We start from the raw sequence: 13,653 nt of genomic DNA, 5'->3' as shown, positions 1-13,653 counted from the left end.
AAAACTGCTGTTCACAAACGCTGTCCATCTAATCTGACTGAGCTGGAGCTGTTTTGCAAAGAAGAATGGGCAAGGATTTCAGTCTCTAGATGTGCAAAGCTGGTAGAGACATACCCTAAAAGACTGTCAGCTGTAATCGCAGCAAAAGGTGGTTCTACAAAGTATTGAATCAGGGGGCCGAATAATTACGCACACCCCACTTTGCAGTTATTTATTTGTAAAAAATGTTTGGAATGATGTATGATTTTCGATTCACTTCTCACATGTACACCACTTTGTATTGGTCTTTCACGTGGAATTCCAATAAAATTGATGCATGTTTGTGGCAGTAATGTGACTAAATGTGGAAAACTTCAAGGGGGCCGAATACTTTTGCAACCCACTGTATATGCATCAAAACTGGACTGGCAGCGGTGTATGGGTGATCAAGGTGCGGCTGACCAAGGCAATAGAAGTGCCACCCTTCTACTGCCCTGGTCACCCGCACTCTGATCACCCATACACAGCTGCCAGTCCAGGTTTGATGCATATAATAGTGACTGTACTGACATCATTGTATCACTTGTAGCGTGAAAAGAAGATTAAAGTGTTTGAATGACGGTGCCCGGTCTGTCTTCCTGTACGGTGGTTTTACATATTGTTTTCTTGTACTTTTTGAACCGGCAGCACGTCTCTCAGCTTACTTAAAGTGCCACAACACTGGTGGTTCTTTTGGGGTGAAGTTTTTATGCAAAATATGCTCCAAGTGCTCCCGCCCCCCAGAAACATACACAGAGTGCCAAGTGATTTTTTTTTTCTCTACGGTGTACTCATTGTTTAAAAGGAAACATCCATATCCCTCTCAGTTTAGGTGCGCTTTCAAGTATTTATTGTTTGGCTATGCTGTTAACATTATTGTGTGTCTCAGATACTGTGGTGTTGCTATAAAAATGTTATATTTTAATAGTCACAGCTTATTGTGTTAATTTACTTTATTAGTCCACATGTTAAAGAGTTCAACAAATTGTGATTATTGAACTCGCCTGATAAGAATTAAAAAATACTTGACTAGCTGTGGCTTCACAGGCTACATTCTAAATGTTTTAACGGAAAAAATAAGAAAAAAAATGGAAAAAATTCATTATTTCTCAGATTTCGGCCATTATAGTTTTAAAATAATACATGCTACCGTAATTAAAACTCAAACATTTTGTTTGGCCATGTGTCCCGGTTACTACAACATTTAAAAAAATTCTCTAGTACAATGTTTGGTGCCAATATTTTATTTGGAAATAAAGGTGCATTTTTTTCTATTTTGTGTCCATCCCTAATTACAAGCCCATCATTTGGGGATTTTGCAGGGATGTTGTTACTCATCCTGGGGAAGGGGAAGTGGTTAGAGCAATCCTGAAATTTATATAAATAAAGTTAGATACTTCGCACTGGATTGTCTTTTGTAGAAGGATCTGTGAAGCCTCTTGACTGTCTAGAGACTTCTCACTAATGAGGTATCTAACTTACTTTTTCTTTTATTCTTTTACACTTAAGGATTACTTTACGTTTGTATGTTTTGCACGTGACCTATATAATCATGCAAGATTTGATTGGACATTTTGCAGTTTATACATGTATTTTTGCTATGTTTGGATTTGATATAACCATGATGTGCAATGTCTGCAGGTGGAAGATACACGAGGCCTGTATGCTGGCCCTGGGTTCTGTGAAATCTGTAATTATAGATGGTGTGCAGAGTGGACGGGTTCAGTTTGATATGCCTGGCTTCTTGACTGGTGTTATACTTGCAGATCTAAATCTTTCAGGTGTGTACCATGCAGGTGAATGTATAGTAAATATGCAGGTCACATGCTGCTGGCTACTACTGTGTATTATTTTTACATCTCATCTTGTCTTTCATAGTTTTTCGCATGGTATCCCTTAACTTAAAATTATATCAGTTGTGTTATCTTGCCAAATCGTCTTGGGATGATAAGACTACACTATAAGTCATTTGGCTTCTCTTCCAAAGTGGCCTCATGTAGGTTTTGGTTTTCCCCTTCCCAATAGTTGACTCTACCAGGGCTGTGGGGTCGGTACAAAAATCCTCCGACTCCTCAATTTATGAAAGCTCCGACTCCAGGTACCCAAAATAACTCAGACTCCTTAGTCTGATACTTACCAGGGCTGTGGATTTGGTACAAAAATCATCCGACTCCTCAATTCATGAAACCACCGACTCCAGGTACCCAAAATTTCTCGACTCCACAGCCCTGGACTCCTACACTATGTTTGTGATAAAATTATGGCACTTTGTAAAGCATGGCTTAGGTAGGCCACTGTTCGCCTCAACTGCTCAAACACTTTGAGTACTATGAGAAAAAAATGCTATACGAATTTGTCATTTAATAGGAGTAGTTAGTAAACATTACTATTTTTATTCTTAATTATTTTTAAAGAAAACCTACCCAGCTAGAGTATGGTATTTATAACTTAGTATGTTGTGCCACTTAAGCTACAGAAATCCTGTTTCCTGCAGCAACCCTAGTAATATGAATTACCTTTCAGCCATGATCTGACAGTGACAACCTGTGATTCATACACAACCACATCTTTGTGACTTGTGGCAGGCTTTTTTTCTTTTTTGCATTTCCAAGCAAAAAAAAAAAAAGTTCCTGTAGTATTGCATGCTGGCTGTGGAGGTCTTATGAACCATCCGCTGTCAAAAGTAGGTAAATTCAACTTTTTCTTACACATGCTTCCTGAGTGCTTTTTGAAAATAATCTAGATTTTGAAAACTTGTACTTCACAGTAACACTACACAGTATGGCAACTGTTTGAAAAACGTGCATTATTAGAAATGGAGTAGCTCTCCATTTCTAATAACGCACGGTTTTCAAACAGTTGCCATACTTATGTAGCGTTACTGTGAAGTAGAAACCTAGACAGCTGTCATGGTCTTTGTACCATGTGTGACTGTTGAAAGATGTATAATGGCTGTGTAAACTGTTAAAAGCATTACACAAAGCAGACTTATTACTGCCTCTCTCCTGCTTCCCTCTCAGTTTCTCCTTTTCTCCTGGGACGCTCTCTTTGGGCTGCCAGCAGATTCACAGCCGCAATGTCACCAGAGCTGATACAGCAATTCCTTCAAGCTACAGTGAGTGGACTGCATGAAAACCAGCCACCTTCAGTGCGCATATCTGCTGTGCGAGCTATCTGGGGGTAAGAGTATGTTTCCGGTTAATTAAAGAAAAACGATCATGCCACTATGTCCTCTGCTAGTTTTGTAAATTGTTCTTATTCTTGGTTAGATACTGTGATCAGCTGAAGATCTCTGAAAGCACCCATGTACTTCAACCCTTCTTACCTAGTGTGGTTGATGGGCTTATACACTTGGCAGCTCAGTTCACCTCAGAAGTTCTGAATCTGGTCATGGAAACACTCTGTATTGTCTGCAGTGTGGATCCAGTATTTACAGCCAATGCAGAATCCAAGATCTGCCCTTTCACTATTGCAATTTTCCTCAAGTACAGCAATGGTAAGTCATTCTGTGTATGGCTGACATCTATGATCGATAGAAATAAGTGTTGTCATGAGTCTTTGCAGCTAGTGTAACATGTTCGTTTTTTTGTTTTTTTTTTTACTTCAGACCCAGTAGTTGCATCCTTGGCACAAGATATCTTTAAAGAGCTGGCTCAGATAGAGGGATGCCAGAGTGCCATGCAAATGAGGCTTATTCCTACTTTGGTTAGCATAATGCAGGCTCCAACTGAGAAAATTCCCACTGGTCTGTGTGCAGTAAGTGAAATAAATTAAACCTACCACTTTCTATCTGCACTACATGGTGTGTGTTTCCTACTGTATGCTACTGGTCAAAATACAATATTTATTTTTTTTAATTGAAATTCAAGCAGTTCAATGTTTCATTGTATTTTAAAAATGAAAGATTAGCGTAAATACATTGAATTAAAAAAAAAAAGAAAGAAAATGATGTGATTTGTGTATAAACCAAATTTATTCTACACTTTTTACTCATCCAAGTAGCCACCTTTGGTAGAAATAACAGCTGAACATATTTGTGGCATCCTCTGTACAATGGAAAGCAAATATTCTTAAGAAAGTTCTTCCTAACCCTGTTGCAGAAGTTCCCATAAATGTGTCTTCTGCCTAGTTCATCCCAAACCAGCTTGATTGGGTTTAAGTCTGGAGACTGTGCCAGCAACTCCGTTTTCAAGCTCACAATATTATTTTTTCTAAGGTAATTCAGGCATAGCTTGGATTTATGTTTTGCGTCATTATCATGCTGTAGCATGAACCCCTGACCAAGTAAATGTATACCAGTACTGCATGGTGATGCACAATGCTGTTGTAGACCTCACCCTGAGAGGTTCAGTGTGCCCTCTCACTCTGTAAAAGTCACTGACCCTGGATCCAGCAAAATGGCATTCACACTTCCTCCTCCATGTTTGCCAGATTAGATCACACACTGAGGAGAACCATCCTTTCCCCTACTCATTGGCGTACAAAAATCCTTCAAGAAAAAAAGTTTTGATTTATCGGTCTATAGCGACTTCTCCTAGTATTCATTTGTCCATTGGCGGAGGTTTATGGCCCAGGGAGGGTACTAGCAAGGAACATCACAGCAAGCCGGTCTCTGTCTGAAAATTTGACTTTAGCAGAAAGTCAGATATTTCAAAGCGTGATTATGGACGCTGAGGTGGGGACTAGGATAGGAACGGACAGTATACATGTATGTGGATCCAGCTTGATCATGCCTCTGTGCTTACCTTATGTAGTTTTGCCATGGGTTAGAAATACTTTAAGTTGCAAAACATATGTACTGCAATAACAAGGTGCTGTGATGCAACTCCTTTGTTACTTGGAAAGATATGGCTGGCAGGGTGCCCTGGTGTAGGGTAGGCTAGCAGCCATACTTTAAAGAGAGAGTAGCAGGTACATTTTTTACATGGCTAAAAATGCACATAGCTTGCTGTTATGTGGTAAAAGATCACCACCATTGCCTGTGGGTCATATTAAAATGATTTTTTTTTCTTTGTATTGTTGTTATTGTGGGTATAAGTTTCCAGATAATTATAAGAAACATAAAACACATCCCTTTATATTGAGCCAAGTAAGCAGAATGTTTATACTTGTAGATAAAACATCTAACCTAGAAAAAGAACATTGTTGCATATTAAAGAGACACTGAAGCGGAAAAAAAAATATGATGAATTGGTTGTGTACTATGAATAATTACTAGAAGATTAGCAGCAAAGAAAATATTCTCATACTTTTATTTTCAGGTATATAGTGTTTTTTCTAACATTGCATCATTCTATAATATGTGCAGATTACACAACACTCAGCATTCAAAATGAGTCTTTCAGAGCAGTCTGTGAAGTAATGAACTCTCCTCTGGCAGAGGAAAAGTAAACAGTTCAATTACAGTTGAGATAATAAAAGTCAGATAACAGCCCTCTCCATGACTAACTTAGTCAGAGAGCTTAATAGCTTTTTTGCATTGAGATAACAACTGGAGTTTCTCAACTCTTTCTGTACTGGAAACAATTAGACTGATGTATCTGATCTTAATGTTTTATTTCTTAGCTGTACTACACATACAAATCATAATATAATAATTTTTTTTTCGCTTCAGTACAGTGTCTCTTTAAGTGTTCCCTCTATGGCTTCATTCCCCAGCTCTGGCTCAGCATGCTTAGGCCAAGCTGAAGTGCTTTGCTGGCCCCATCAGCTTACCACATGACCTTGCTCCTTGTCCAGAACTGTTCCCATACTTCCTTATTTATGCACAGGCTGTTCAGCTTTGGAGTGTGTTGCATGTCTGGAGAAGAGGATGCTGCAAGAATGTAAGTAAAACTGCTCAAATGCAGCCTTACTAAAAACGGGGATAGGCACTCCCCTTTAAACAACCATGTTAACTCACCTATGTCACCGCCTCTTGCCTACACTGCTCTCCATTTTCCCTAAACCTCTGCTTTCACAGCTGTATGTTCAGCTGTGAAGGCAAAAGTGATCGGGTCGATAGAGAGCAACATGCAGGGCATCGACAAGAGATGGCAACATAGGTAAACTAACACTCTGTGCCATGGCACGCGCCCACCAATGCAGTAAAACTGAATTTTATACTTATTGGCTCGTGCTTGATACATATTTTTCCATTTTCCTAAATGAAATCTATGTAATTCCATTTTTGGTTTTATTTATTATGGAGAGCTTGATTTTCATTGACTATGGACTCTTCTGTTCTCAGTACACTGACCGTAATTATGTTTTTTGCCTTTTTGCAGACTTCAATTGATATTTTGACCACAGTTGTGAGGAACACAAAGCCACCTCTTTCAGAACTTCTCATCTGTCAGGCTTTTCCTGCTGTGGCCCAGTGTACCTTACGTACAGATGACAATACCACCATGCAGGTACTCTTTATCATGTTTTGGTTGGAACTTAATATCTGCCATATTTTCACTGTTCGTGTTGGATGCGGTTAACCATCAGATCTGCTAAATTATTCTTCCATGTTTTTTCAGAATGGTGGTGAGTGTCTTCGAGCATACGTGTCGGTTGCTTTGGAGCAGATTGCACAGTGGCAGGACGAACAGGGGCATAGTGGTCTTTGGTATGTCATGCAAGTAGTCAGCCAGCTACTTGATCCTCGCACCTCAGAATCCACTGCAACATTTGTGGGGCGACTGGTTTCTACTCTTATTTCTAAGGCTGGCCGGGAGCTGGGGGAAAACCTGGACCAAATCCTGAGAGCTATACTCAGCAAAATGCAGCAAGCTGAGACGCTTAGTGTCATGCAGGTATACACAGGCTCTGCAGCATGCTACTACAGTATCATTACTTCATTGAGTTTCTCCAATCTCTCACATTTGTGTTTGTGTATGCCTTTCTCTTGATTTTAGTCACTGATTATGGTGTTTGCACACCTTGCAAACTCACAGCTGGAGCCTTTGCTGGAGTTCCTTTGCAGTCTTCCTGGCCCAACAGGTAAACCAGCCCTTGAATTTGTAATGACAGAATGGATGAGTCGACAACATCTGTTCTATGGGCAGTATGAAGGCAAAGTCAGGTAAGATATTTTTACTTTGGAAATCTATATTGTGGCTGTTATGTATTCTGCATTGTGTATTTTGATAATTATAGATGCAAATTTTCACCCCTCATTTCTTTTCCTTTTTTCTTTTCTCTTTTATCCTTTGTTTTGAAAAATAACACACACACCCTCCCCAAACCATCCCTTATAACTTGCATTTGTGACTCTCAACCTTAGAGATGACATCACACTACTCCCTTCTCAACGCAATTACATTTTGCTGCTCTTCCTCAGGCTGAATACCACCTTCTGTATCCCAGTTCTCTCCATAACCTGACACCAGAGGGTGGTTGAGTTGTAGGCAAACCCCTTATGCTGCAGCATACAATACTGTACCCCTGGCTCAGTCTCTGCCCTTACGTTTGAAATAATAGGATGTTGGGACAGTGGTTCTAACGGCCTTGCTGCTGTCTGAGAGATGGGAGGGAAGAAAGGCTTGGGGCCTGTTTCCACTACATGCAGATTAGATGCGGAATGGATGCAGAAAAACTGACTCCAATGAATGTCTATGAGCTTGTTTCCATTAAACGCGATTTTTCTGATGCATATTTTCCCATAGGCATTCATTGGAGTCAGTTTTCCTGCATCCATTCTGCATCTAATCTGCGTGTAGTGGAAACAGGCCCCAAGGGCCTATTTCCACTACACGTGGATTCTGCATGCAGAAAACTGACTCCAATAAATGTCTATGGGAAATCTGCATCAGAAAAATCGCGTTTAGTGGAAACAGGCCCATATACATTTAATGGGGTCAGTTTTTCTGCATCCAGACCCCGCGTGTAGTGGTAACAGGCCTTTAGGGCCTGTTTCCACTACATGCAGTTGGATGCAGAATGGATGCAAAAAAACTGACTCCAATGAATGGCTATGGGAAAATCTGCATCAGAAAAGACACTAGTTACTTACGGTAACGTCTTTTCCGGGAGTCGGAAGGACAGCAACCCAGATGAGAGATGATCCCTCCATTCACTGCTGGACAGGAAAAGGTTAAAAACGTACAGCACCAATAGAACGTATATAAGGACACTCCAGCTTACCCTAATCAGTAATAACAGAGATGACCATATAATGCTTAACTTTTTTTTTTTTTTTTTTATGGGTGGGTAGTTTGGGTGCTGTCCTTCCGACTCCCGGAAAAGACGTTACCGTAAGTAACTAGTGTCTTTTCCAGGGTCGTCTCCAGGACAGCAACCCAGATGAGATACAGAGATTACCGTATCAGGGAGGGACAACAGCTTGCAAAACTCTTCTACCGAATGACAAATCGGAACTAGCTGACACATCTAATCTATAGTGCTTTACAAAAGTATTACCACTTGACCAGGTGGCTGCTCTACAGATCTGGTCAATAGAAACACCAGCTTTCTCCGCCCAAGAGGCAGAAACTGACCGTGTAGAATGAGCTTTCAGTAAGGACGGAACCTGAAGACCTTTCACCTGATATGACATGGAAATGCATTGTCTTATCCATCTAGAAATGGATGCTTTAGATGCCTGATTCCCCCTGTTTAGCCCTGAAAACAGTACAAATAAGGCTCTTGTTTTTCTCCATGCTTTAGTCATCTCCAGATACTGAAGTACACAACGTCTAATGTCTAAACAATGTAGCTGTCTTTCCTTTTCATTACTTGGATTATCACAGAAAGATGGTAAATATATCTCCTGACCTCGATGAAACCGTGAACAAACTTTAGGAATAAAGGCAGGATCTAAACGGAGTGTAATTCTATCATCAGTAATCAATAAATAGGGTTCTGAGATGGACAAGGCTTGAATTTCTCCCACCCTCCTGGCAGAAGAGATAGCCAGTAAAAAGGCAGTCTTAATAGTTAGAATCTTTTCTGAAATTTCATCAATTGGTTCAAAGGGGGGTTCCATTAAAGTCTGCAGAACCAAGCTCAAATCCCAAGGAGGGACAAATGTCTTTACAAGTGGTCTAATCCTCTGAATGGCCCTGAAAAATCTAATGAAGAATTCTTCCTCCGCCAGTTTTCTTTGTAGGAAAACACTAAGAGCTGATGTTTGCACTTTCAGTGTACTTGCACTCAATCCCTTCTTTAGTCCAGCCTGAAGAAACTCTAAAACAGAAAGGGATTGCTGTCTGTCCATTTTATTGTCCTTACACCAAGAACAATAAATTCTCCAAACTTTCTCGAAGATCTTTCTGGTCACTAATTTTCTGCTCTGAAGTAGTGTATCTGATAAGTCTCTTGAGAACCCCTTACCTCTGAGAAGCTCCCATTCAGTTTCCACGCTGCTAGGTGCAGCATGTTTACCTGCGGATGCCATACCGGGCCCTGTGTCAACAGATCCGGCCTGATCGGTAGTATAAACGGCTCGGCTACAGCAAGCTTCCTCAGTAGAGAGAACCAGGGTCTCTTTGGCCAGAATGGGGCTATCACCACTGCCAGAGCTTTGTCCCGGATAATCTTCCTGAGCGTCCTGGAAATGAGACTGAAGGGAGGAAAGGCATAGAGAAGATACTCCCACTTCAGAGAAAACGCGTCCACTGTCCATGGTTTCTCGAGGGGACACAGAGAGCAAAACATTTGACACTTCGCATTCTGCTTGGTTGCAAATAAGTCTATTGACGGCTGCCCCCACTTGTCCACTAATTCCAGAAAGATCTCTAGATTCAGGGACCACTCGTCCTGACTCAACTGTGACCTGCTCAGATAATCTGCCAACTGATTTAAAGTCCCCTTTAAGTGAACTGCCCTTAAGGAGAACAATTTTTTCTCGGCCCACAGAAGGATCCTTTCCGCCTGCAATGAGAAGGACCTGCTCCTTGTACCCCCCTGATGTTTCAGGTGGGCTACTACAGTGTTGTTGTCTGACCCTATTAGCACATGGTGACCTATAATGTCTGCCTGAAAATGCAACAAGGCTCTTCTTACTGCCTCCAATTCTCTGAGATTGGAGTGTCTCCTCCCCATAGTCCTGCTCCAAACTCCCTGCACTGGATTCTCGTCCATGTGGGCCCCCCACCCCCACATGCTCGCATCCGTGGTAATTACTTTTTGAACCGGGAAGTCCCATAGTCTGCCTTCTGAAAGATGCACCCTGTCTGTCCACCATAGCACAGAGGTTTTTACATAATGCGGGATCAACACCCTTTTGTCTAAAGAGAGCAATTTCTTGTTCCAAACCTGAAGGATCCAGTGTTGGAGATGTCGTGTATGCAGTTGGCCCCACTGGACAGCCGGGAAGGAGGATGTCATAAGACCGAGTAAGGACATAGCTCCCCTTATAGAGATGGAAGAAACCTCCTGGAAGGAAAACACATTTGTTAGAAGCAGTTCCTGTTTCTGTAAAGGCAAATAAACCCTCTGTTCAACAGTGTTCAACTGAAATCCCCCAAAAAAACATAGACTGAGATGGCAGTATAGAAGATTTTTTTCCAGTTAATGACCCAGCCCAGGGATTGCAGAACGCTCACTGAGGTCTGAATCATATGGGATACTGACATAGGAGAGTTACCCCAAAAAAATAGGTCATCAAGGTAGCCGATGATTTGAATCCCGGGAAAGTCTTAAGTGGGCTAATACTTCTGACATTGTCTTAGTAAAGAGCCAAGGAGCTGAGGACAACCCAAATGGCAAAGCCGTGAATTGATAATGTCTTACCTCCCCTGACTGATGAACCGCAAACCTCAGGAAAGCTTGTGATTCTGGGTGTATTGGTAGATGAAGGTAAGCGTCGTGAAGGTCCAGTGAGGCCATGAAGGAGCCTTCCTGCAGAAGACCTAGGACCGACTGGATGTTGTCCATTTTGAATTTTCGATATTTGATTGATCTGTTGAGAATCTTTAGGTTCAGAATTAGTCTGAAATCTCCCTGATGTTTTTGAACTAGGAAAACTGGGGAATAAAAACCCTCTTTTCTCTTGACACAACGGAACTCTTCTTATCACCTGTTTCTCGAATAGATCTGTTACTGCCATGTCTAGAGCTGAGGACATTACTGGAGACACCGGAGGTGGGGTCACAAAATATCTTAGTGGGGGATTCTCTGTAAACTCTAACCTGTAACCCTCCTGAACAATTGTTATGAGCCATTTGTTGTGGAAAAGAGTCTGCCAATTTTCTATAAAGTGAGCCAACCTTCCCCCCCACCGGAATCCTGACGTCATTGTTTCTTAGGTTGGTTAGAGGAATTGGGGAGAAAGGAAGATTTTCCCTTCTGCTCTTTTTGGGACCTCCACTGTCTTCTCCCTGACCGAAAATTGGAATCGGGGCCTCTGGAGGAACGAAAGGAGCGTTTAAATTTAAACACGCTTTTTCTCAGGAAAATTCTTTTTAGAATCTGCTGACCTTTCCAACGTTCCTGCTAATTTGGAACCGAATAGAAAGGTACCTTCACAAGGAATACCACATAACTTTACTTTGGAAGACATATCACCATCCCAAGTCCTCACCCAAATCCCCCTTCTAGCTGAATTGGCGAGAGCCGAGGTCCTGGCTGTAAGCCTAACTGATTCATCGGCTGCATCACATAAATAATTTATACAGTGAAAAATGTTAGGAAAGGATTTCAACATAACCTCTCTGGCCGTGCCCCCTGCAATATGTGCCTCCATTTGTTTGAGCCAAACTTTAAGAGCTCTAGAAAAGGCAGTAGCTGCAATGGTAGGTTTAAATAAGGTAGAGGATTCCCATGTACGCCTCAGAAGATTGTCAACCTTCTTATCTAATGGATCCTTCAGAACTCCAAAATCTTCAAACTGTAGTGCAGTCTTTCTAGATATTTTCGATAAGGAAGGATCTAACTTTGGCACGGGACCCCAATTCTTTTGATCGTCCGTATTATAGGGAAAACGTTTATTCAAAGCTCTAGGCCAAAAAGCCCTTTTTTCAGGAACCTTCCACTCTTTTTTAATCATATCTTTCAATGTGGAATGGACGGGAATCACATTTGTATGTTTATCTGCTAAACTTTGATACATCTTGTCTAGGGCAGAAAGCGACTTTTCCTCCTCTTTTATATCCATGGTCGCATACATAGCACTTAATAATTCATCCATACTAGTAAATCATTGAATACTGCAGGAGACTCTTCTTTAACGACCTCCTGGGTACAACCCTTACAGATAGGCCTTGTACTATCAGCAGGAATCTTTACACCACAAAGAACACATTTCGGTTTAGTTTTAGAGGCAGGAGGAGCAGATTGGCGGGAGGAAGATGCCCCAGAGTGAGAGACCCCCTGAGTATCCTTCTTGGGATCTTTCCCCTTTGCAGACTTCCCAGTCTTTAACTGAAAAAAACAGGGGAAGAGTCTATCAGTAAAAAACACCCCCCAATGTGCCAACCTAACATAGCCTCATAGAAGCCTCACATACCACAGAACCAGCAGGGGTAGGAGCATCAATTGTAGTGGCAGCAGCAGCCTCCTGACCTGCCTCTGTCGACTCCATCATGCACAATGTTCGACAGGGCAGGCAGGCTTAAAAACAGTAAATGTGTCCGCAAAAAAACCCTTCCTCCGGACACTTGCCCCCAAACATAAGTTCCCCTGTGTTTAAATATCACCCTTCAGCGCTTCTCAGCCAGCGCTGAAGGAGTTACCTGCATCTCGCAGCACCAGGAAGTAAACGCTGACCCCACTTCCGGTCCGCGCTGAGCCGAGTCCTGACGTCACTTCCTAGTCACCTGACTAGGCAGCAACCAATTACCACGTCCGGGTCCCCGTGTGCGCGCACATCCACTTCAAAATGCAGACAGAACTCGGCTTCTGTAATCTCCGGCAGCCATTCCTCCGCACTGACTCGCTCTGATCAGCCGCATACAAGGGAGGAATGGACTACCCAGGACCCTGCCACCTGGCATCAGCCCTTCAGACCGCCCGGCAGCAGTCTCCAGCACCTTCTCCTTCCGTGAACAGGAAACAAACTGATTAGGGTAAGCTGGAGTGTCCTTATATACGTTCTATTGGTGCTGTACGTTTTTAACCTTTTCCTGTCCAGCAGTGAATGGAGGGATCATCTCTCATCTGGGTTGCTGTCCTGGAGACGACCCTGGGAAAATTGCATTTAGTGGAAACAGGCCCATAGACATTCATTGGAGTCAGTTTTTCTGCATCCAATCTGCGTGTAGTGGAAACAGGCCCTTAGGCCCCGTTTACACTTAATCAGTTGCTATCAGTTGTAACTGAAAGGAGAACTGATTTTCAAAGTAATGCCCATGTTTTCCTATGGCACCTTTCACATTTAACACGTTTTAACTAAAATATTTTTTGCACTGCTATGCAGAAGAAAAAAAAAATTATTAATTGATTAACCACCTTAGCGGTATGGACGAGCTCAGCTCGTCCATTACCGCCAGAGGGTGCCGCTCAGGCCCTGCTGGGCCGATTTTGATCAAATAAAGAGCAGCACACGCAGCCGGCACTTTGCCAGCCGCGTGTGCTGCCCGATCGCCGCCGCTCTGCGGCGATCCGCCGCGAGCAGCGGCGAAAGAGGGTCCCCCCAGCCGCCTGAGCCCTGCGCAGCCGGAACAAATAGTTCCGGCCAGCGCTAAGGGCTGGATCGGAGGCGGCAGACGTCAGGACGTCGGCTGACGT

The 13,653-nt window shown here is 42.5% G+C and overlaps 1 protein-coding gene across 1 annotated transcript in view; it reads left to right on the top strand.

The window, feature by feature from the left end:
* Positions 1-13,653, top strand: part of IPO9 (importin 9) — a 62,911-nt gene that overhangs the window by 36,659 nt on the left and 12,599 nt on the right. Inside the window, exons 13-19 of the mRNA XM_068269355.1 lie at positions 1,660-1,799; positions 3,039-3,198; positions 3,288-3,514; positions 3,626-3,774; positions 6,285-6,413; positions 6,525-6,800; positions 6,903-7,069. Of these exons, the coding sequence (XP_068125456.1) occupies positions 1,660-1,799; positions 3,039-3,198; positions 3,288-3,514; positions 3,626-3,774; positions 6,285-6,413; positions 6,525-6,800; positions 6,903-7,069 (1,248 nt within the window). The remainder of the gene's footprint in view (positions 1-1,659; positions 1,800-3,038; positions 3,199-3,287; positions 3,515-3,625; positions 3,775-6,284; positions 6,414-6,524; positions 6,801-6,902; positions 7,070-13,653) is intronic.

The sequence above is a fragment of the Hyperolius riggenbachi genome, chromosome 2, assembly GCF_040937935.1.
Source record: "Hyperolius riggenbachi isolate aHypRig1 chromosome 2, aHypRig1.pri, whole genome shotgun sequence".
NCBI lineage: Eukaryota > Metazoa > Chordata > Amphibia > Anura > Hyperoliidae > Hyperolius > Hyperolius riggenbachi.
Note: the sequence above shows the minus strand (reverse complement) of the source record. Positions and strands in the feature narration are given on the sequence as shown.